Here is a 25,010-nt window from a genome sequence, read left to right as displayed (position 1 = left end):
GGTGTTTTCCAGCAACCTTCACTGCTGTGGGGGTGGTGAGGACGACCGTGTAAAGTCCATTCCACTTTGGTTCGAGGATGCTGGCATGATGTCATTTGACCCAGCCAAGGTCACCTAGCTGGTATGGATGTGGGGTTAGGTCCTTGGCCATTGGATGGGCCCCCGATCAGTGGGTGGATCTGATGCAGCACTTGTTAGAAGGCTTGAAGAGACTGAAGAAGGTTATGGTTAGTGATTTCAGCAAGTTTATCATCTGGAAGGTGGGGTAACAAAGGAGGTAGCCTTCCAAACATTATCTCATAAGGGGTGATTCCCTTGATAAATAGAGTACATCTTGCCCCGAGGAGGGCAAAGGGAAGGAGGCTTACTCAGTTCGCCAGTCTCTAATTTTAATTTGGTTAAAGTTTCTGTTAAAGCCCAATTCATCCTTTCTACCTGACCTGAGCTTTGTGATCTATAAGCACAATGTAAGTTCCATTTTATTTGTAGGGCTTTTTGCTAATAATTGAGCAATTTGGGCTATGAAAGCTGGGCCATTGTCAGACCCCAAAGTTATAGGCAAGCCGAATCGGGGAATAATCTCCTCTAGTAATTTCTTAAGTGTTATCTGAGCAGTTTCAGTCTTTGTAGGAAAAGCTTCCAACCACCCAGAAAAGGTGTCTATAAATTCCAAGAGATATATACCCGTATTGTTCTGGTTTTAGCTCCGTGAAGTCGACTTCTCAATGTGCTCTGGAATTGGACCCTTGTGCTCTGGTTCCCATAGGCATCCTGGGCTTTGGTCCTGGATTTACTTGTGAGAAAATTTCACAGCGTTGTATAATGCCTTTGGTTAATTTGTCTAAATTGTGTATATAATAGTTTTTCCGTAACAATTCAGTCAATTTAGTAGCTCCGAGGTGTGTCCCTTGGTGTAGTTGCTTTATTAATAATCTCCCTAATGCTTTAGGTAGGTATATTCAGTGATCTGGTAAGATTTTCCAACCTGCATCATTGCCCCTAGTGTCCAACGCTTTGGCATGCATGATTTCTTTTTCAGTGTAATGTGGGATTGGTGGCAACTGGGGTGCTGGCATGACTACTAAAGAATTTGATGGGCCCACTGGTTTTAGTGAGGCCTCTTTTGCCCTTGGTCTGCTGCGGCATTTCCCCGAGCCTCCATTGAGTCTCCTTTTTGGTGTCCTCGGCAATGTATAATGGCCACCTTTTTAGGATACCATACGGCGTCCGGGAGAGCTAGAATCTCTTTTTTGTTCTTTATGTCTTTCCCTCCAGAGGTTATTAATCCTCTTTGTTTGTAGAAGGCCCCGTGGACATGGGCTGTAGCAAATGCATATCTACTGTCAGTATAGATGTTGACAGTCTTGCCTTTCCTGTGTATTAGAGCTTGTGTTAAGGCTATGAGTTCAGCCTTTTGAGCAGATGTCCCTTGGTTTAAAGCCTGTGCCCAGACGACCCATTCCAGTGTGATTACAACTGCCCTGGCATACCTGATTCTGTTGGAGATGAAGCTGCTCCCATCCGTAAACATCACCTCATCAAGGTCTGGCCAGGGCACATCAGTCAAATTGGGTTGGAGTCCCTGGAGGGTTTCTATAGTTTCAAGACAGTCATGGAGAGGTTTTCTGGGTCATGATCTGAAAGGAGAGTTGCTGGATTCAGAGCTGTAGTCTTAAGAAACTTTATTCAGGGCTGGTCTAAAAGTAGAGCCTGGTATTGAGTGATACAGGTGTTGGTGAACCAATGCTTGGGTACACTTCTCAGGAGAGCTTGCACAAAGTGAGGTGCCACTAGGCTCATACTCTGCCCCAGAGTTAGTCTGCCTCTTTCACCAATAAAGCAGTTGTGGCTATAGCCCAGAGACAGTTTGGCCAGCTTGTGGCTACATTATTCAATCTCTTGGAGAGGTAGGTCACAGGCCTTTCCATGGACCCAGTGTCTGGGTGAGTACTCCCTTGGCTATACCTTGTTTCTGAGTGATAAACAGGGTGAAGGGCTTATTCACATCTGGTAGTGCTAAGGCAGGAGCTGTGGTAAGTGCCTTTTTCAAGTCATTGAAAGCATTTTGTTCAACCTCCATCCACAACAGGGAGGTTTGTTTTCCCCCAGTGCTAGAGTATAAGGGCTTAGCTATTTCAGCAAACCCAGGTATCCAGAGGCGGCAATAGCCTACTGCACCCAAGAATTTGTGGACCTCTTTCTTAGTCTTTGGGGTTGGGATTTTTAGAATTGTTTCTATTTTTCTGGAGGACAAAGTTCTCTTTCCTCCCTATAGTTTGTACCCCAGGTAAGTGGCTTTTGGGGTACATAATTGGGCCTTCTTATCTGACTTGATATCCCAGGGATTGTAATTCCCATAATAAGTCTCTTGTGACCTCTTTGCAGGTCTCATAGTCTTTAGTGGCCAACAAAAAGTCATCTACATATTGTAGCAGCACCAACAACCTCAGGATGTTGCTTTCGGTAAAGCATGAGATCTTGGCTCAATGCTTCGTCAAACAAAGTTTGGGAATTTTTAAACCCCTGAGATAACCATGTCCATGTCAGTTGTCCTGAATATCCCCCCTCTGAATCTGTCCATTTGAAAGCAAATAAAGGTTGGCTTACCTCGGCCAGCGGGAGGCTGAAGAAAGCATCTTTAAGATCTAACACGGTGTAGATCTGGTGAGATGGCGGCAGCAGGCTAAGGAGGGCGTAGGGATTTGGGACAGTTGGATGGAGTGTCTGCACATGTTTGTTCACCTCCTGTAGATCTTGGACAGGCCAGAAATATAAAGTACCTGGTTTTTGTACTGGGAGGAGTATTCCATGCCGACTTACATGAAACTAGAATGTTAGCCTCTTTTAGTCTTCGGATGTGAACAGGTATCCCTCGCTTAGCTTCCAAGGGAATTGGATATTGCTTTACTCAAATAGGAGTAGACTGGCTGGTAAGCTGAACCACGATGGGGGATCGGTGAATGGCTAAGCCTAGTGGGTTTGTTTTTGCCCATACTCCTGGGATCTCCCATCTTATTTCCTCCAAGGTGGAACTGGAGTTAATGGGGGAAGCCTCTGTGGCTACTATGTATTCTTAACCGACTGGGCATGTTATCATTATTTGAGCAGGAGGTGCAGGATTAAATGTCAGTTCTGTTGTATCCCCCTTAAAAGTTATGGTAGCCTGTAGCTTATGCAATAAGTCTTGTCCCAGAAGTGGGTATGGGCAATTTGGCATGACAAGGAAGGAGTGAGTAATAGTTCCTTGCCACAGGTTGGTAATTCTTGCCTTGGTCCAAGGGTAGGACTGGAACTTTCCTGTAGCCCCCCGGACCAAGGTTTTCATAGCAGATAAATGTCCATCAGTTTTAGTTAGAACAGAATAAGTGGCCCCTTTTTTCCATGAGCTGGTTTGCCCCCTACTTGTAAGGTTACCTTGGGCTTCTGGGGCTCATAAGTATGGAGCCCTGGCCCCGTCAATCCTCAGAGTTGTCTAGCTGTAGGATATGGGCGTTCTTCTTCTCTAGTCAGGGACATTTGTTTTTCCAATGTCCTTTTCCCCTACAGAATGCACATTGGTCCTTCTCTAGGGGGGCCCTGGGCCTTCCGGAGGAGTTTCCCTTCTGTCCTGGTTGAGGTCCCATACCCCTGGGTCCCTTTGTTGTAGCTCTTTGGGACTCGGTAAGTGCAGTCACCATTATCTTAGCTATTCTTTTTGTTTGTTTCTCTTCTGGGCTATCTCTGGCATTATAGACCCTCTGGGCTATTTCAACTAGCTCAGACAACAGTTTCCCTTCAAATCCTTCTTGTCTCTGAAGTCTCTTTCTAATATCTGGGGCTGACTGAGTAACAAAGGCAATATTTATTGCATGCCTGTTTTCTGGGGCCTCAGAGTGCACAGGTGCGTAGACTCTATAACTTTCCCTGAGGTGCTCCAGAAAAGCAGCGGGGGACTTGCTTGGTCCCTGTATTGCTTTGCTCACCTTCAAAAGGTTTGTGGGTCTCCAGGTGGCTGCACAGAGTCCCTTAAGGAGAGTCTGGCAATACTGATCAAGGGCCTCCTTACCTTGATCAGTGTTGGGGTCCCAGTTAGACTGGCTAAGGGGGAATACATGCTCGAGATGGATAGGATCATCAGAAGGTTGTCCATCTCTGCCCACAATGGTCTTTAAGGCCTCACGGCGAATGTGCTCATGTTCCTCAGAAGTGAAGAGGGTCTGCAGGAGTTGCTGGCAATCATCCCAGGTGGGCTGATGGGTAAAGAACATAATCTCCAAGAGGGAGATGAGACCTTGGGGTTTCTCAGAAAAGGAAGGATTCTGGTTCTTCCAATTATAAAGATCGCTAGTGGAGAAGGGGACATACACCATGAATGGGGCTTGATCTTGTGGGGTCCCCAGTAGGAGGGAAGCCTGCTGAAGTGGAAGTAAAGGTGCGGGCAAGGGAAGAGTAGAGGAGGGAGCAGAAGGAGCAGAAGTGTGATCTGGCTGGTAAGGGGTACCACTCTGAGTATGTGGGAGACTGAGAAGCTCTGTGGAGTCTGGTGAGGGCAGATAAGGTGGGGGAACCCTAGGGGTAACAGGGATGGGGGAAGGATGGTCAATTGGATCCTCGGAGGCATCCTGCAGGACCATGGGTGCAAGTTCCTTGATGGCTTCTCTGGAAGGGAGCGGTTTAGTTAGGAGAAGTTTCCCCTTCTGGCCAAAATGTCGTAGGGAATGGGGTTTTTCAGACTGGGGTCCTCCCTTATGAGGCCATGGCTGGAGACATCAAGTTCTTCTCACCACCCACAATGCAGTGAAGCTTCAGGGCCTTGAATCTTGGGTCCATATCTCACAATCCAAAAGGGCCCCTCTGCACTTTGGAACTGTACCTGTTGCAGACTTTAAGGTAAAACTGAGCAGGGAAATTTCTCCCCTGAAGCAGACAACATGGACAGCTTTCCCAAGAATATGGATCAAGATTTCTCTGCCATCATGAAAGGCTTATGCTCTTTTTTTGTTTTTCCCTCATTTCCTGCTGTCCTATTTGTTTTCTGTTCCCCACAGGAAAATCCATGGGACCATAACCAGTGGATGGCTTTAGCTCAAGCTATGCTTTAGCACAAAACCAGAGCAATTGTTGGGTTTGTGGGCTAATACCAAAAAAAAATTCAGGAAACAATTCCACTGATACCATTGCCTTTCCATATATCCAATGAGAGTTAACCTGAAACTCCAAAGGAAGAGTGAAAAGCTATCCTTGATATTCTAAACATCACTCCTATTTGCTTTCCCAAACTCATTATAAACAACACTCTGACTTTTCCAATTAATAATCTGATTGTTACAAATATATGAAACCTATCAGAGTGATACCTGCAAAAGGTATATTGTGCTTTCAGGCATCATACACTCAAGATCTGGAATTACCTATGTGGGTACAAGTAATTGTTTATATAATGTCACCAGATTAAATCCAGTATGGTTCCTTCTTTTTCCCAAATGTGGTTATATGCCCTTATAGTGTGCTATAAAAGGGCCTTAGAAAAGTAAATTTACCACTGGATGTTGTTCGGATGCTACGCATATTTAGGGACAAACAGATTTAACTGACTCTTGCTCAAATGTAATTAGATGGCCCTCCTTTCCAACTCCTGAGGGCCTACACTGGGTCTGTGGAAATCTCCTTTTTCCATTCTGCTTCCTTGCTGGTTTGGATCTTGCTGTTTGGCCTGGCCTGCTCCTGCCTTTTGGATAGCCTCCCCTGAAACTGCCCATAATAGCTCCTATGATCAGAGGCCAAAACAATCAACTGAAATTAGCACCAACCTTGAAATAGATGAAGATCAGCTAATTTCTTCTGAGGAAAGATTCCAGTGGAGTTCCTTGGGGCTCATTCTTAGTAGTAGTGAGGTACCAGTTGCATGGAATTTAAAGCTAATCCATAAATTGGGGAAAATCTTGGATTTGGTAGCCAATCAGACCTCCCAGGGTTTCACATAGGTAGAAGCCACTCTTCGAAAGTGGTAACATATGCATTCAACAAAAACACTTAATGGAACATCATGCAGCAATAGATCTCCTTTTTGCTCAAGTTGGGGGCTTATCTTTGGTACTGAACAAAACTGAATGTTGTACCTATCTTTCCCCTGATTTTGTTACTACAGAAAGCTTAATTAGAAAGGTGGCTGCTACTGCTGTTTCCTTAGACACTGCCACCAAATACATTAAGGAAATTTCTCAAGAGAAAGGAGCACATGATGTGTTTATAGAAGCAGTTAACAGTTGGTGTGCAGGCATCCTAAACAGTGGATGGCAAACTTGGATTTTCCAAGGTTTTCTAATCTTTATATTTCTTCTAAGTCTCCAGATTATTATGATTTGTGTTACTACGCTAACAACAAAAATAAATGCCCCTTGAAATCAGGCCATTTTTACGGTGAACTATGATCTTTAATCACTACCATCCTCTGAAGAAGGACTATGACCAATTAGACTCAAATATTGTTGACTTGCATATATTGCCTGAACTTTGACTTGTTTGTTTTGGTTCGGTTCATTTCATGAGAACTCTTGTTTTAGGAGTACACTTTGATTCTTTAGATTGTCATCACAGTCCTCCTGGTGCACCGTTTCTCTTAAATGTTTTGTGTATAGCCATCCATCAAATATCAAACAGTCTCCCTTCCACTAGATCAGCAATAACATAAAGAATTGGTCAACTGGTGTGATGTTGAGACTGGTGAACTCCATACTAAGACCACAGATGAATTGTGAATTCCACACTGAGACCAAATAAGTCATTTGTGATGGTGACACAGAGTGGCAGCAATGCCCAAAGTTTTGGTCAGTCTGTCAAAGTTGAGAGACTGACCAAAATGGGGGAATTGTTAAATCAAACTAAAATTTGGTCTGAGAAAGCCATCACACTCACACACTTGGGCTCTTACATATGAACCACAACCTGTCTTAGTACATAAACAAATTGAAAACCTAACTTAGAAGTGTGCTTCCAAATAGCTGACAATCACTGCAGTCATACTTCAACCAGTCACAGGCAGCCAACTGTCTGAACCGTGTTCAAATAAGGCAAATGCCAAGCTGTAACCAATCCAGCCGTTTCTGTACCTCACTTCCATTTTCTGTACAGCATTTCCCCTTTGCTGGCTGAAAATCTTAATCAACCACACAGCAGCAGCGGAGATGCTCTGAACCTATTCTGGTTCTGGTGGCTGCTGGATTCACAAATTGTTCTTTGCTCAATTGAACTCTGTTGAATTTATGTTGTCTAAAGTGTTTTTCTTTTCTTTTTAATGCTAAGCAACTCTTGGGAGATAAAATGAAGTCTGTTAGGTAAACTGACACCCTTACTAGAGACCTCATCTATAACTATGGTCAGAGGAGGGTGTGTTAGTTTGCTAAGGCTGCCATAACAAAATACCACAGACAGAGTGGCTTAAACAACAGAAATTTATTTTCGCACTGTTCTGAGGGCTAAAAGTCCAAGATCAAGGTGTTGGCAGGTTTGGTTTCTTCTGAAGCCTCTCTCCTTGTCTTGCAGATAGCAAATGTCCTCACTTGGTCTTGCTGTGTCTTCACATGGTTGCCCCTAGGTCTGTTTTCTGTATCTTAATCTCTTTTTATAAGGACACTGGGCATACTGGATTACGGCCCATCCATATAACCTCAGTTTATATTAATTACCTCCTTAAAGGCCATGTTTCCAAATACAGTCACATTCTGAGGAATTGGGGGTTAGGACGTCAACATATGAATTTTGTAAGCGCATGATTAAGCCTGTAAGAGAGGGTAAGTGTCCAATGCAGGAAGGAAGGACCTGTAGAGTCATGTGACATTTCCTAGACCTCTCTCTGCTTTGTGGAAGCCTTTCTATGACCAGTATCTTTGAAATTATTAGTAAAGCTTGATGCTGGGTAAAATCTCTGATTCATGTGACTCTAATCCTGGGTGTTAAGCTGTATCTGTACTGTTTGGATGAAATATTAATGTGTCAAACTGTATAATGTGTCAATCTGTATGTAGGCTATATCATTCTTTGTGATTTTCTCTTTTAAGTTTCTCAAAATAAAAACAAAAGAGGTGGGGGTAAAGAACTTTAAGCTTGAACAAAGGTAGGAACATGGGATAGAGACAGACAAGGAAGACATTCCGAAATGGAAGCAAAGAGAAGGTGCCTGCCTCTGGTGGAAACCAGAGGAACCCCTCACAAGGAAAGCCACAAGAGCCATGAAATAATTCTAACACTCAACGAGACTAGCTCAAGCTTGCCTAAAAGATCTTGATTACAATTGTGCCAAGTTTTGCTTTCCATTTTATCACCTGCCTCAAAATACATAAACCCTCACTAACAAAGAATTAGTGCAGAGATTTCTCTGGCACCCAATTCTGGCTCTATTCAAATTCCTAGAGCTGTCAAAAATTATATTACGCCACCTACACACAAACTATACCTAGAAGAGAGAAAACAATCTGTAAAAATAGGCTATTTGTGATTATTAGCTTTATCTATTTATTTTTTAAAGATCGTGCATTGAAATTGAAAACTCAAAACCATAATTATCTGCAGAAATGGCAGGTGACAAATCAAAAATATTTTTTAAAACTCTCATTTAGTTCTGATGAGCACCTCTCCTTTCGATGTTCTTCTGGTATTCGTTTCCCTAGTGCAGTTCAATTTTTTTTTTTTTTTTTCTTTTCCAAGACATGTAATCCACAAAGTTTGTAACTCAAAATGAGCGCATCTCGGAGGTCTCTCGAGCCGTTTCTGGATGAAGTCATCGATAGTGTAGGTTGCTAAGACGCAGGGCCGTGAAGGAGACAACCTGCAGCCTAAGGAAGGAAATGCCTTTGCATCGCTCTTCGGTACTTACCTATTTACTTCTTTAGGCCCGGGAAAGAGTAGGGGCTCCAGTGGCACAATGGCTGATAGGATGGTGACAAGCCAGGGTTCCCAACGCCAACTGTGCGATTGAGGACTTTGAAAGCGGGAAGAAAAGGAAAGCAGCGGGAGCGGACGTGGCGCCAGTGCGCAGACTCGCGACCGCGCGCAGGCGCACGAGGAAGGAGAACGCCCGGGGAGGGCGCCCGGGAGACTGCGGCCGGGTGGGGCGGGGCGGGGCGGGGCGGGGCCGGGGCTGCGCCGTCCTCTGGTCCTCCCCCTGGGGATGGAAGGCGCAATGCCGCTGCGGGGCGTCAGGGTCGTGGAGCTGGCAGGCTTGGCGCCGGGCCCCTTTTGCGGTATGGTCCTGGCGGACTTCGGGGCGCAGGTGGTGCGCGTGGACCGGCGCGACTCCCCCGGCGACGGGAGCCACTTGGCCCGGGGCAAGCGCTCGCTGGTGCTGGACCTGAAGCGGCCGCGGGGAGCGGCCGTGCTGCGGCGCCTGTGCTCCCGGGCAGACGTGGTGCTGGAGCCTTTCCGCCCCGGTGAGCCTCCGGCCCCGCCGCAGCGCCCTCGCGGGCCGGACCAGGGGAAGGTTCCGCACGAGGGAGGGAGTCTGGCCGTTGATGGAGGATGCGCCCGCCACCCCTTTGCCCAGTGGTCACGTGAGCCCTTGTGCGTCCCAGCCTTTCTAGGCCTTTCCATGGCATTTGATAGTGCTGATGATCGTTCGCCACTTGAGACATCTTCCACGACTTGGAATCTGAGATTCTGCTGTTGCCCCGTTTTTCCTTTTGTCTGTCTCCTACTCCAGGTTCCTCTTTCTTTCTGATCATCCTTCTGTATTTGCCTTTCTTATTCTAGGGTCTTGAACCCTAAGAGAATCTAGTGAAAGCCGTACGTTCTCTCCCCAGAAAACTGCATATAGGTACATAATAATTCAGCTACCGTTTGGGGAGTGATGTACCCTCTAAAGCCATCTGTGGACCCAGACCAGCAGGCCCTGCCTTCGTTTACTTAGTACTCTGCTCCCTGGAGCCACCTTATCCATTCCAATTGCTTTTGCCGTTTTTTAGGCGAGTAAAAATATAACTATATATCTAACTATAACTGTGCTCTGTCTTTTAGAGCCGCAGACTGCTGATATGCAGAGGTCCTATACATCTCTATCTGGCCGTGCCCTGGCACTGTGACTTCCACAAGTCCTAAACAGCCTTTCTTCTTTTCTCCTAGAATGGCATTTCCACCTTCTGTATTATTTATGTCAGTGAATGGAACCAATATCCACCCAGTTGCCTGAATCAGAAACCTTTATGAGTACTTCATCCTTGACTCCAGTCTTCCTTTCACTCCACCCAATTTCAGTGATCATTAATCCAGTCATTCTTCCTCCTTTCCAGACTCCGGATTCTTTCTCTCCATACCTGCTGTAGCTGCCATGACACTGGTGTGACAGCCTTTAAAAACTGGTGTTTGGGTCTAGTACCACTCCCATACGTTCTCAGACAGCTGCCCGAATAATTTTGCTCAAGTACAAGTCCAAAGCATTGCCTGGTGTATAACAGAAAGTCAGTTTATGTCTGCTGAATGGATTGAATGTCTGCAGTACACCAGGCTCATTTAAATGTGTTAACTCATTTAACTCTCACGGCTGTATTTGGGGATTGTAACAATAATAATTTAATAATCAGTATATCATCATTTAATAATGCCTCATTTGGAGATAAGGGAGGCTCGGTGTGTTTAAATAATTTGTCCAAGGTCTTGTAAGAGGGAGGAAGGTAGAGCCAAGGGGTTTTAGCTGGTGTTTATCTGGCTAGATGTCTAGAGTTCTTTTGTGCTTCATCATAAGCTTAGGAGGATGAGGATAGTGAGTTTACTATGAAATCTTGATTATATTTTAATCCTAGGAGACTTCAGGTGCCAGTTACCTGGGTTCATGCAATAGATACTATATTTGATAGCTTAAGAGCTCTAAGGTGCTACTCTAACTTTTTTCCCCATGGATATTTACGGAGCCTCTTTTGTAAAAGTACTGATGCTAGGCACTTTAGGGGACTGTGGAAACAGAGCAGGTGTGAATCTTGCCAGAAGAGTTCTTGAGCTGATAGGGAAGAGGGGTATGTACATCTGTAAGTGCAGCATGAGGAAGACAGGTATGTACGTCTATATGTGCAGCATGAGGAGGTGGTAGGCACTGATGTGGGCATAGACAGAGAAAAAGGACTGACTAAAGGGCTGAGGTGCCTACTTTAGGGATTGAGTAGGCCTCGATATGTCTAGAGGGATTTAGGGAAGTGTCAAAAGAAATAGTGTCCTGGGGCAGAGGCCACACATTCCAGAAATAATGGTCTCACTTGTTGAGTCCTTGACTGCTGGAAACATGCTAAAAGCCCACAACAAATATTATTAATACTCCTTGCAAGAGTGCTAGTTTGTGTTTGCATCAGAGAAGGGATTACCTCCATCCTCAATTCATGCTGTCCTAAAAAATTTGTTACTTTTCTTTTAAGGTGTCATGGAGAAACTCCAGCTCGGCCCAGAGATTCTACAGCAGGAGAATCCAAAGCTTATCTATGCCAGGCTGAGTGGATTTGGACAGTCAGGAAGATTCTCCAGGGTAGCTGGCCATGATATCAATTATTTGGCTCTCTCAGGTTTGAAAAAAATAATAATTTCTCTATGCTTTTTATTTGTTCTCAGTCAAAATCTACAATTACATTGATTAACAAGAATTTTTAAAGGTGCAGATGTAATATTTGTCAGGATCAATAAGGAGAGCATGGTTATTTAAAATGGGTTGGTTTGGGTTCTTGGAACAATGATTCTCAACCTTCCCACCTCCTGTCCCCCCATCTTAACTTATTTGAGGGATAATAAATTCTTGCTAGTAACATTTACTACATTTGTGTAGTCAATTCTCAGACAAGCTCCTGTTAGGAAGTAAGAGACTTGGTGGTGGTAGGGATGGTTACTCTACACAAGGGTACTTCAAAAAGTTCATGGAAAGATTCATATTCTTTTTTAATTCTATTTTTCCATGAACTTTTTGAGGAATGCTCATAGGTTGAAAATGTTGATAGAGTTTGATTGTGACAGCCTCCCCTCCCCTATTGAGAATTGTTGCCTGAGTCATCATTTTAGACTTCTATGAGCAAGAGAAAAAGTCCATGGTTTTCAGGTCCTAGTATCACTTCATTAAAATTTTTGCCTGTGAGAACATGTCTTAAAATGGCCTGATTCTCGAATTATAAGAACTCTGTGTTGTTGACTAAAGGAAGTCTCAGATTTTCTGTGAGTACATATTAAAGACTGAGGAAGAAAGTGAGTATAGAATTGGCTTTTCATGTCTGCTTTAAAGTTAATCCCTTTCTTTTTCTTGTGTGCAATTATTTTCTTGCATCTCTTTCTAATAATAATAAAAGTGCATTATATCATTTTAAAGACACAAAATAAATGATAGTAATCATTTCCCCCCCAAAAAAACTCATGAGTTAAAACAGCAATAAAATTTTGAAAATGTCAGTTGGAATACAGTTCCAGCGAGGAAAAAACCAACAAAAAAAGGAGCCTATGTTGAGGGAAAGCCTGGTCATAAGTATGCTGAATAGGTTCAGATTTGGAAAAGTATTATGTATTAGTATTTACTTAGGTCAACGACTAGAGAGATTGATTATTCCTCTAAGACGTTCATGTATTCATTTAAAAGAGACATTATATTTAAAGGAGATGTTAAATTTGGTTTTGATGATGTAGGTGTTCTATCAAAAATTGGCAGAAGTGGTGAGAATCCATATGCCCCGCTGAATCTTCTGGCAGACTTTGGTGGCGGTGGCCTCATGTGCGCATTGGGCATCGTGATGGCTCTTTTTGAACGCACACGCTCTGGCAAAGGTCAGGTCATTGATGCAAACATGGTAAGTATTAATTGGGGGAAATGATTAGCCTCCCACTTGTTCCTAAGTGTGATATATGGCTGCCTCAAATCCTTTTCTGAACAAGGAGATAAATGAAACTTAAAGTTTGAATCCAAGCTACCAAGGATATCCTTTTCTTTAAAATAGTCTCATATCCTTTGTATATGTCAGAGTGTCACATTTTGATCTTCTGTCTGTGGAGTCAATTCTCCCAACTTTTTGTGACTCATCTGATTCCTATGTTGTAATTCAATAATTTTCCCCAAATTATCTCTTGTGCTTAGAATATAGTTTTCAAGCAATCTTTATTTGAAACTGAGTTCAAGAAGTCTCTCAGCAGGAAGAGAAGATTCTTAAGGATGCTAAAGTCAAATGGACATTCCTGTCTAGACTTTCCTGCTGCATTTTGGAGGGGATGTCCCTATGTCACAGTGCTTCTGTTTGTTCCCTGTCATACATTGAGTGCTTGCCTCATGCTCTGCTAGGCACTTTCCCTGTGTGATCTCTTCTAATCCTCAAAACAATGACTTCATTTGGAATACATTGTTATTATAAAGAGGAGGAAACTGAAGCATAGACATTTGCCCAAGGCCTCACAGCTAGTTGGTAAGGGAGCCCAGCCGAGCACCACTGCACATCTACCTCTTCACAAACATTTGAAGGTAGGATGGAGAATGGATTTCAAGCAGACAAGATTGGAGGCAGAGAGATCATTTACTGGGTTATTGCTGAGTCGTAAGGGCAAGTACTAAAGCAGTTAATAGTGGGGTGGGTTTGGATTTAAGGGATATTGGAGATGTAAAATTACTGGGATTTGATGATGGATTAGCAGGAAGGAAGAGGGGTGAATCAAGAAGGGCTCTCCCTCCCCCCATTTCTGGCTTGGATGACCTGGTGGATGGTGTCACTGGCACCCTGGGGGAAGACTGCTGAAGGATGAGGCAGCGTGGAGCAGTGGTCCAGAGCACAGACATTGCTAGCTGACCTCTTCCATCCCAGATCTGCCATTTGCTAGCTCTGTGATCTTGGGTAAGTTACTTAACGTCTCTGTGCCTCAGTTTCCTTTGTAAAATGGTGATAATAATGGTATCTACCTTATAGCATAGTTAGAGAATTAAATGAGTTCATCCATTCTTCAGTCTGTAAACAGTGCCTGGCATAGAGCAGGCACTCTGTATTTTGTTATTGTGATTATTTGTTTTAGAAGAAAAAGAATTCAGTTTTGGTCATTTCAAGTTTGAAGTGCCTTTCAGATGGGATACTTGAGGTTAAGCACTAGAAACAGATTTTGGAGTCATTTGGGAATCATTTGGGAGCCATGTGAGACCATGTGGTCCACTAGGGGTGGGAACAGAAAATCTGCATTTAAGGAGTGACTGTCCAGGAAGAAGAGAAGCAATGGCTTCAAGAGCTAAGTGGAAATCCAGAAGGAGGTGTTGTCATGGAAATTCAGGAGAGAGAAAGTGCCAAGAAAAAAGGAATGGTCCAAGGGTCAGATGTTATTGGACACCTCAGGAGTTTAAAGACTGAGCAGTGTAAATTGGATTGGGTCACCAGTGACCTTTGCAAAGTCCATTTCCTACCAGAATCTCCTCATCTCTGGAGCCTTGACTGGCCGCCTCCTTCTCCTCACAGGTGAATCATGCCTAGCCCTGTACTGTGTCCACCTGTGATACTTCATCAGGGCACATCTCACATTGTCCTTCATGTCCCTGTCTGATGTGTTCATTATACTATTATACTATATTATACTATACTAGTATACTATATGTGTTCATTATACTATACTATACAATAACTAAGCAGGAGCATAGTTATTAAGTATTTGTCTTGTATGTCCAGCTCCTGGATCAGCATGGCAGAGTCGCAGCATGAAATAGCAGTGGCAGCTTTACACTGCTGCCCACCAGCCACCAAGCTCCATGCCTCATGTTCAGCTTCCCTCCGTGGCCCACGCTACTTCCTGAGGGAGATATGCTCACTCTGATATGGCTCTGGAGGTGTGAAAGCTAGAGAGGTTGACTGCCTTCTTCTAAAGCAGGTGGCTGGGAAGGATCAGAAGCAGCAGGCGCAGGCAGCCTGACCCTGTAGCCCATCCAGTCAATCACTTCCCTCTCCTGCCCCCTGTGGGTACAGTCCCTGTGATCTAAGAGGAATGAGCTAAGCACAAACATAGGGCCTTTGAAGAATTAAAGTACATTCTTATCTAGTAGTAATTTGAATAATTTAGTAAAGACAGCCAATTGATTTTTTATTGTCAAATGTAAACAAAAGGTGATTGCTGCTTTCATCAGAATGTATCTAATCAGAATTACATAATAAATTAGAAGATAGTAAGGTTTTAGTGTATGTGAAAATATAAACTTTGTTTAGGGCTCATGTTCATATTAGGGGAGAGTGAGTGTTCACTAATTACTTAAGGCCAAAAGGATTAGTAAATCATATTTGTGACTTCATTGCTGGGAATCCTTGCGACACAAACAGTTGTAGGGGAGGCAGACACCTTGTTATAGGCCAGTAGTTTTCACATTATTTTGACCCCAGCATCCTTGACCCAGGCCCACCTGTGAAGACCTGAAGTCTGTCCTTTCATATGCTGTTTCCTAAGAAACTGTAGATTTAAGATAACTGTGGAATGTGGGGTCTGTTTAGCTGTATTTATCCCCAATCTAGGGGAGTGCACCTGCCCCAGGGGTGCTGTGAGTTGGCATGCAGGCTGCTGGTCTTCCTGATGAGAACAGGATAAAGGTGGGTGGAAACTGAGGCTGCAGTTTCTCTGTGTCTGGGGGCTCTTGTCTGTGGCGGCAGCATGCACAGGAGAGGCCGTGTGCTGAGTAGCCACTGCCATGCCTGCGTCTCTTGTCCCATATCCTTCTGTGATGCTGGGTAAAGGTAGGGCTAGATTATAGCCTGTGTGTGTGTGTGTGTGTGTGTGTGTGTGTGTGTGTGTGTGTGTGTGTGTGTGTGTGTGTGTGTGTGTGTGTGTGTGTGTGTGTGTGTGTGTGTGTGTGTGTGTGTGTGTGTGTGTGTGTGTGTGTGTGTGTGTGTGTGTGTGTGTGTGTGTGTGTGTGTGTGTGTGTGTGTGTGTGTGTGTGTGTGTGTGTGTGTGTGTGTGTGTGTGTGTGTGTGTGTGTGTGTGTGTGTGTGTTGAGTGGTCCAGAGGACCCAAGTCTGCTAGTACATCTGCTTTCAACAGTCTCATCAGGACATCCAGCATATAAAGGAGATTAAATGGAGTATTAGCATAAATCTATTTTATGTTTACATAGTCAGTGTTTACATATTATGCTGTCAGACCAATGAAGCTGTTTTGATAAGCACAGACACTTAAAATTAGGGCTTATGGATGAGAGTCTTATCACTTCTAGTATTCATTTTCTTACTACATTTTGTTTTGGCCCAGTGTTAGGAAATCCTGAGTCACCGACCTTAGTTAGGAATGCCTATAGTTAAGTATCTTGCTTAAAGTTCCAGATTACATTTCATTTATGATGAGGCAGAACAGAAATATTTTGTTTCAAGGTTTACTCGCTACAGTACCTAAAAACTTCTCACGATCTTTGGCTTGAATATGAAAGTCAGATAAGCATGTTCAAAACTGTCAGAAGTCTGTGTAGCACTGTATGACACCCCAGTTGCTTTGAGCTCACTTGTTACTGCCCCATTAATTCTTAGGCTCTGACAGCAGCAAGGCTTGAGCAGAAAGCAGGCACTTGCTTATTATGGTAGACACTAACTAGTTTGGTTTTGTATGAGCAAGCCCAGATTAGGAGGGGAAAAGATCCCTGCAGAACAAAAGTTCTTAATAGTGTTTCAATTGCAATGTCAAATTTATGCAAAATTGGAGGGGAGAAGCTTTATTTTAAGGTCTAATAACAAATGTTAATGATTGAGTCTCTGATGTGTCAGAATTTGGTATAGGACACACCTAAATGTGTACGTACTTAAATAACAACGTATAAACATAGGATATATTTTAAATAGTGCACATATATATGTATGTGTATGTGTGCATGTCATTATGTATGTGTGTATGTATGTGTGTGTAAATGTGGGAACGCTCTATGATTGTAACCCAGTCTCAAAAAAAAGCATCACCATAGCCACTTACATGAACTCAGCTATTTGGTGATGACAGATGTCACAGCCATACATTCAGGTGTGCATGAAATTTCAAGTTAAAAGGGTAAATTGGTTTGTATCCAAATATATTTTGTGGTCGTTTCACAGCCAGTGACTGTGAGAAATTCCACCAGCAATTGGAGTGAGGCCCTCAATGGTAACCTCTGAGGCAAGGATGATTTGACGGCCTTCTCCTCAGTCCTGCGTATCCAGCATTTGAGTTTGAGCCTGAGCATGTGAATCCACTCCTGTCACTTCATGACTCAGTGGGAAGGTGGCATTCCCAAACTAGTTTGTCTGGACTCACAAAATCCATGAACCAACCACCCATATTGCTATGTTTATTTTGCAACTTTCTAGTGATTATTAAAGATATAATATATTAAATACTCAAATATAGTTTTCTTGGGATTGTAGTCAAGCTAGAATAAGTGAAATTTAACTATAATGAGATTAGCCTTTAAAATATGATGTTTGCTATATTTGTGTGTATGTGTTCATAAGTATTGAGATCAGAGGATGGATTTTAAAAACCCTTTTGCTTTATTTTTAACTTTTTATCCTAGCCGTTTTTAAAATATATAAAGGTAGAGAGAATAGTATAATGAACTTCCATGTACCCTCATCTAGCTTCAAAAATTATCACCAGTAACATTTCACCAGTATTACTTGAAAAGAAGAACAGAAGTAGTTTCTTCTAAGTCTTACTGTATTTCCTGAACTGAATAGTGCAGCCAGTTGTTATTTTATCATAAACCCACTCTCACTCACTTTCTGGAAATACCAAAGAAGTTGTTACAATCTTCTATACTCTGAGATAAGCATTTTTACACAGATATTTTTTAAAAACCCTAAATATAAATTAATCATGCTTTTATACTTAGTTATCTGGATTTGTATTGCATTCTGCTTCTTCAAAGGTGGAAGGAACAGCATATCTAAGTTCTTTTCTGTGGAAAACTCAAAAATTGGGTCTATGGGAACAACCTCGAGGACAGAACCTATTAGACGACGGAGCACCTTTCTACACTACTTACAAGACGGCGGACGGGGAGTTCATGGCTGTGGGAGCCATAGAACCCCAGTTCTACGAGCTGCTGATCAAAGGTGGATAACCTTCATGTGCCTCCCCCACAGCCCTTCTGTGGATGTTCTTTAGCCTCTATTTGGGGACCTTTTGAAATTCATGATGCTTTTTTATTATGTATGCACTTTTTAATTAGCTTAATTGTAGCCATTGTGGGCCATTTTCCTCATCTTTTAAATTGACAGGTAATTTTACTGGTCTATAAAATAGCTGAGGGTTTAAAAAAATAGTAATCCCTTTTATGTGATGTTCAGTACTTTTATTACATTTCTTCCCTTGTAGTGTTGTATATTTACTTTGCTTTTGTGTGCCCAGATCCTATTCTTCCCTGTAAAAAATGATCTACTGGCTTCTGATCCTTGATAGATGTCTCTTGTAATTCACTGTTAGGTGTCACCAGAGCATAGAGAAACTTTGGCAAATGATATTCTGTTGGAATAGGTTACTATCACTTGATGCCTTGCAGTTTACCTTTCTTGCAGATTCTTGCTTTTTTGCATGTTGCCACAAGTTAGCAGGAAAATTTGGGATCTCTTCTTCCCTAATTAAATGATTGGACTGGAGTTATTTTGTCCCTCAGAAAGGTTTGAATTTAAAGTTCACTCTACAGATAATGTAGTATCTAAGAAGTTTTAGAATATACTCCAAAGTGATCTGAAAAGCTGACCATAATGCATTTATATTTCTACTTTGCGGTTTCATTGTTACGTTTGGTAGCTTTTCCGATGCAATATACTACTCAAAGTTATTTACATATAGCTGGAATGATTGTTTTTGCAAGAATCAGAAAGCACTAACTCAAATATAGTTGGAAAAATTAAGAACAGAATGGTTTATCTGGATTATATAGGGTACCTTTTTGTCCAGAGATTAAAACTAAGAACAGAGACTTAATTTAAAATTCTGGACTGAACAATGCTATATGAAAGGCCAAATGGTGGGAGCAGCATGCCTTGGGTGCAGAGTCCCAGAAAGCAACAGAGACACAGTACAGTGGAGTTTGAACCTTACAAAAACCTTGTATAGTTATATAGAGAATTTAAATATAATAATATAGTTGACTAAACTTTAGTCAGCTTTTTATTATCACCATTCACAGGCACTTCTAAATGACAATGATAAAATATATTCCTTGAAAAAATTTTGTTGGACTGAGTTCTGAACAATTTCTACAGCTACTGTTAAGTTCTAATGACATATATGTGAGCTTTATTAGCACATTTTTTATTACTTATCCTTTAGTACACATAAATTAATTCAGAGAACTCCCAGCTCTACAGTCTCATCTCAATATTTTCTTCTAAAAGTTTTATAGTTTCAGTTCTCACATTTCGGTCTTTGATCATTTGGAGTTAATTTTTGTATATGGGATGAGGTTAGGGGTTCGACTTTATTCTTTTGCATAGGGCTGTCCACTTTTCCTAGCACCCTTTGTTGAAAAGACTATTCCTTCCTCACTGAATGTTCTTGGCATTTTTGTCAAAAAATCAATCGACCATAAATGTAAGGGTTTATTTTTGGACTTTCAAGTCTACTCCATTGTTCTATATGTCTGTCCATATGCCAGTGTTACACTTCTTGGTTACTATAGCTTTGGAGTAAGTTTGAAATTGGGAAATATGAGCCCTTCAACTTTGTTCTTTTTCAGGATTGTCTTGGCTTTTCAGGGTCTCTTGCATCCATATGAATTTTAAGATCAGCTTGCCAATATCTGTAAAAAGGGGAGCAGGGATTTTGATAGGGATTATGTTGAATTTGTACATTAATCTGGGGAGTATTGCCATTTTTAACAATATTAGGCCTTTTGATTATGACCATAGATTGCTTTCCATTTACTTAGGTCTTCTTTAATTTCTTTCAGTGATGCTTTGTAGTTTTCAGTGTACAAGTCCTGCAATTCTCTGGTTAAATTTATTTTGAAGAATATTATTCTTTTTGATGTTACTGTCAGTGGAGACATTTTCAGATTATTCATTGCTAGTGTATAGAAATGCAGTTGGTTTTTGTATATTGATCATATATCCTACAACCTTATTAAGCTTGTTTATTAGTTCTAGGTGTGGATCTTTGAGTTTATCTTACTTGAATTCCTTTAGCTTCTTGGATATGCAGATTAATGTTTTTCATCAAATTTGGTAATTTTTCAGATGTTATTTCTTTAAGGATTCTTTCTGTTCTTTCTTCTCCTTTTGAGACTCATTTAATGCATGTGTTGGTATGCTTGATTGTGTCTCATAAGTTCCTGAGGCTCTGTTTATTTTTCTTATTCTTTTTACTTCCTTAGACTAGATAATGTCAGTTGACCTGTCTTTAAGTTCATTGATTCTTTCTCCTGCCGTTTCATATCTGCTGTTGAGATTATTACCCTCTAGTGAATTTTTCATTTGTTATTGTACTTTTCAACTTAAAATATTATTCATAAGGAAAAGGGTCTTTTATTGTCTTTTGACACTTAGCCATCCATATTTAAAAATCCTGATATGAGGGAAGAAAAGTGACATTTACATCATACCCCTGTAAAGTGGCCCTTTGGGTGTAATTTAATCAGCACTGGAGTTCAGGAATATCTGCAGGAGTAGGCTCATGTAGTCCATAAAAGAAGCACAGATCAGGTCATGAGCTAAAGAAGCCATCCTTCCTGTGAAATCCCAGGTGGGTGCTTCACGTTCTCTGCACTGTGGTGTTGATGGGCCTGTCAGGCCCTTCCATGCCTGAGAGAAAAGTGTGCATGCCCCACTGTGGACTGGCTGGCTAACTCTCTGTCACGATTGCTGTAGGAACAATGACTTGATGAGTCTTTGGCTCCCTTATAAGTCCTTTGTTCCTAGTTCAAAGCCCTTTTTGAGCTTTTATTTTGGCAAAATAAAGAGAAATGAATAGTATTTTATAAAACTGCGATCCTGAATTTAATCACTTCTCTTTAGGCTTCTTCTTTGAAAACTGAGATAGTCATATGTATAAAATTGTTTAAATTTTATGTTTTATAGGCTTTAGGTACATTATATAAAGTGTGGGGTTATTTTAATTCGATATGACAGATGATAACCTCCTGAGAAAAAATTTTTTAAACCTTCTCAGAGGGAAGAAATCAATTTCTAGAAACTAGGCCATTAAAAATAGAGCATTTTTGATGAAATGTAAATAATAAAATCTTGGCATTGACAAGTCTGCTTTAAGTCCTACTACCCTTCCTACCTCTCCCCTCTCCAGCCTTTGGTTCCAGCTTCAAATAGACTTTGAATTCTTCTCTTGACTCATTTGAGAAACCCTTGTAAAATATCTTATTTGGGACAGTATGGTAGGCTCAAAATTCATTTTCATTGATTGCAAAGCATAATAATTTAAAAAATTGCATTTTCCTCTCAGGACTTGGACTAAAGTCTGATGAACTTCCCCATCAAATGAGCATGACTGACTGGCCAGAAATGAAGAAGAAATTTGCAGATGTATTTGCAAAGAAGACAAAGGCAGAGTGGTGTCAGATCTTTGATGGCACAGATGCATGCGTGACCCCAGTGCTGACTTTTGAAGAGGTTGTCCATCATGCTCATAACAAAGAACGGGGCTCGTTTATTACTGATGAGGAGCAGGGCATGAGCCCCCGCCCTGCACCTCTGCTATTGGGCACTCCAGCCATACCTTCTTCCAAAAGGGATCCATTACTAGGAGAACACACTGAAGAGATACTTAAGGAATTTGGGTTCAACCAGGAAGAGATTGATCAGCTTTATTCAGATAAAATCATTGAAAGTAATAAACTAAAAGCTAATCTCTAATTTTCAGGCCCACAGTTCAAGTGAATTTGAATATTGCATTTACAGAATAGAATAATACATAAAATTGTATGCATGAAAACATGGAAGAACAGTATTGCAGTGGTCCAACTATTTTAATCAAGAAACAGCCAGAGACTCTGATTGCACACTAATGATTGAATTCTGAAAATAGTTATCATCAGGCCTTCTGATTTAGGAATTTAGGATTTTTGTGTACTTGTACTAAATTGTGGCAGTTTTTCTGCCTTCCAATTTACTTGATAGAATGTTGATATCATGAATTTGTTGATATTAAAATGCTTATATATGTATATTTTAAATGAATTAATATAATGCATTTTTATTAAATAAATTTTCTTCCCTTAAAATGTACATGTGCTTTTAAGTTTGTGAAAAGCTTTCAAGAACGTCATTTAAATACCATTTCAGTCACAATTTGTGATTCATTGAAATATTTTCAGCTCTACTGTTTACTAAAACGAATGACCTTAGATGGAAAAGTCTGACCCTTTTAATTTGACAAGGAAATCATTCAGTCAGTGTCTTTGGACTGGAATATTAGCAAATATTCTTGAGGTTTCCTTCTGATAACTCCCACTGCCCTTCTAGACTGCTCTACTGGGTACCTGACTCCTCCATGTGGCTGCCTGTTAGCATCACACAACTGTGCCTCTTTTTCTCAGTAAATTGCACCATCATCCATTTGAAAGTCCTGCTAGGCGCTTGCTCCTCTCTTATCAGTCTCCTGCTTCCATTCCTGTCATGTCTCCCTCTGTACCCAGTAGTCCCTTGGCTTACCCCTCTCTTCATTTAGGCCTCAGCCCAAATGTCATCCTATGGAGAGTCCTCTCCTGACCCTGTCTACAATAGCAGCCACTTCATCACTTGCTGTCTCTTCATCCTGTTTCATTTTTCTTCACACTACATATCACTACTGACATTATTGCTTATTAACCCAGACCCCTTTCCACCAACACACACTAGAATGGAAGCTTTGCGAGGGATTTTGTACATTTTCTTCATTGCTAAATCCCCAGCTCCTAGAATAGTGCTGGGCCCGTAGTGGAAACTTAGTAAATATTTATTAGACAAATAAACTTTAACAGTGAAGTGCTGTCAGTTCTGCCTTAATACCTCTGGAATCCTTCCCCTCTGACCAGCCCCCATTGCTGTGTCTATTCCAGCCCCTCTTATCTCTTCCCTGGACTACTGCTCAATTTCTCTACCTGTCTTTTTACCTCTAGTATCACTGCCTTTGTTTTTCTTCCCCACCATGTTACTCTACTGGTAATTTGTTGTCACTAAATTAGTCTTTTCAGTCCTGCAAAATTCTTCAGCAGTATTCTTTTTTTTCCTACAGAGTGAAATATAAGCTCATTTACGTAGCATATCAACAATAAGACTTCTACCTAGCTGTCCAGTCCCATCTCTACCCTCCTGTTCCCCAGCATTTTATACTGGACTCCCTGAAATTTCTAAATATGCTATGGTCTCTTTTGCTTCCATTCCTTTTCATATACTGCATCATTTTCCAGGACTAACAATACCCATTTTGCTCCAGCTTATTGATCTATCCAGCTCAGACTTGGTTTAAACACAGCTTTCTTTGTGAAACTTCCTCTACTCCTCAACCCTAGGGAACTTTGCACAGTGATTATGAACTGTGCAGTCAGAAAGGCCTTGGGTTCAAATCTCACTCCATCATTGTGATGTCTAAGACAATGCCTGTGACGTGCCTGGAACATTCTAGGTGCTCAGTTAATTGTTAGCTCCTATTCTTAGGGCTCTTTTACATTTCTGCACTTTGTACATCTCTCCAAGGACAGTAATTGATTTTACTATGGATTACAAAACTTCACTTGTCCATAACCTCCTAGAATCATCTAGAGATACTGTTAAAACAATTTTCTGGGCCCTACCCCCAGAGATTCTAATACAGTGGATCTAGGGTAGGATTCCAGGTGATTGTAATGTTTATGGTTCAAAGACTGTACTTTGAGTAGCACTGTCCTAGTGGATATGAACCAGTCTTTTTTACCCTGGTTACTGTTATAATAGTTGCTCAAAAAAAAAAAAAAATATCCGTTGAATGGATTGGTGAGGGAAAGGATAAAAGCAAGTTGACAAAAATCTGAATAAACAGATGAATTAATTGACTAATAATTGACTTTACACAAGATGTTTGAATGAAAAATTGTTTTTTGTAGGTTGTAAGCTTTTAAAGAATGAATGTATATAAGCAAAGTTAGTAGCCTTTGTTAGTGACCTTTACTTTCCTTGTTCTGAAAAGTCTAAGACCCTGTGCAGAAAATGCTATGTGTCCTCTTTTTCCAACAATCTTTTGGTAAACTGTAAATTTAGAAATAAGCAAGGGGGCAGGTAAGAAGAAAATGGAAAGCTTTAATGGAGGTTGGAAAAGAATCAGGCAATTGAAGATGGCAAATTCTAGTGAAGGAGGAATTATACTCTTGAATGCATAGTTCAATATACATTTATTTATATCCTTTTTATTGAAACATAATTATACATATTTGTGGAGTACAGAGTTGAATATCAATACCTGTGTACAATATGTGATGCTTGAATCAGAATATTAGCATGTTCATCATTACAAAACGTAATCATTCCTTGTGTCCATTAACCATTCTCACTAACCCCCTTCCACATCTCCCTTTCCCACCTCTAGTAACAACAGTTCTGTTCTCTCTTTTTGAAAGTTCAATATACTATTGTGATTGTTGTATCTTTCTTTTTTATTTATTTGTTTATTTTTTAGCTTCCACTTAACGCACTCTCGTGTTTGTGGCAACTCTGTTTGCAATAGCCAAGAGATGGACCCAACCCAAATGTCCATTGACAGACGACTGGAGAAAGAAAATGTGGTATATATACACTCTTTTGATCCTACAATGTAGGCTGTGATGAAATGCCACAGGCTGTAGGGTAATAAAACAAGTGACATGAGACAGGTGACTGGCTGCATTCAGACCTCTTGTCTCTGTATTCATGCCCTCCCTCTAAGCACATTCCAGGCTACAGTAACAATTACACTGCAATTTATAATTTGCAAAACACTTTCACCTATATTGAATCAGGATGCCTTCAACTGCAAGTAACAATATCCAAAACAATAATGAAATGTTTTGGCTCACAACCTAGAGTCCAGAGGAATGGTGACTTTTAGGGTTGCTTGAATCCACTCACTTGGGCCCTGGTTCTTGGCAATTCTCTGGACCCGCAACTTTCCAT

The 25,010-nt window shown here is 41.3% G+C and overlaps 1 protein-coding gene across 2 annotated transcripts; it reads left to right on the top strand.

The window, feature by feature from the left end:
- Window positions 1-9,119: 9,119 nt before the first annotated feature.
- On the top strand, window positions 9,120-22,053 carry AMACR (alpha-methylacyl-CoA racemase). Of its 2 annotated transcripts, XM_063086606.1 has the most exons (5): window positions 9,120-9,404; window positions 11,373-11,516; window positions 12,616-12,776; window positions 17,819-18,005; window positions 21,352-22,053. In XM_063086606.1, the coding sequence occupies exons 1-5, from the start codon at window positions 9,146-9,148 to the stop codon at window positions 21,759-21,761; spliced, it is 1,161 nt and encodes a 386-aa protein (XP_062942676.1). In that variant the 5' UTR covers window positions 9,120-9,145; the 3' UTR covers window positions 21,762-22,053. The 2 variants fall into 2 exon arrangements, with proteins under 2 accessions (XP_062942676.1, XP_062942677.1); XM_063086607.1 differs by lacking the exon at window positions 12,616-12,776 and having other exon boundaries at window positions 21,352-21,467.
- Window positions 22,054-25,010: the final 2,957 nt, after the last annotated feature.

This window comes from Cynocephalus volans, chromosome 2, assembly GCF_027409185.1.
Source record: "Cynocephalus volans isolate mCynVol1 chromosome 2, mCynVol1.pri, whole genome shotgun sequence".
In the NCBI taxonomy this organism is placed as follows: domain Eukaryota; kingdom Metazoa; phylum Chordata; class Mammalia; order Dermoptera; family Cynocephalidae; genus Cynocephalus; species Cynocephalus volans.
Note: the sequence above shows the minus strand (reverse complement) of the source record. Positions and strands in the feature narration are given on the sequence as shown.

Coding starts and splice junctions, on each gene's coding strand:
- AMACR (XM_063086606.1), top strand. CDS start 9,146: ATGGAAGGCGCAATGCCGCTGCGGGGCGTCAGGGTCGTGGAGCTGGCA. Junction 9,405..11,372: donor GCTGGAGCCTTTCCGCCCCG/GTGAGCCTCCGG, acceptor TTTTCTTTTAAG/GTGTCATGGAGAAACTCCAG. Junction 12,777..17,818: donor AGGTCATTGATGCAAACATG/GTAAGTATTAAT, acceptor GCTTCTTCAAAG/GTGGAAGGAACAGCATATCT.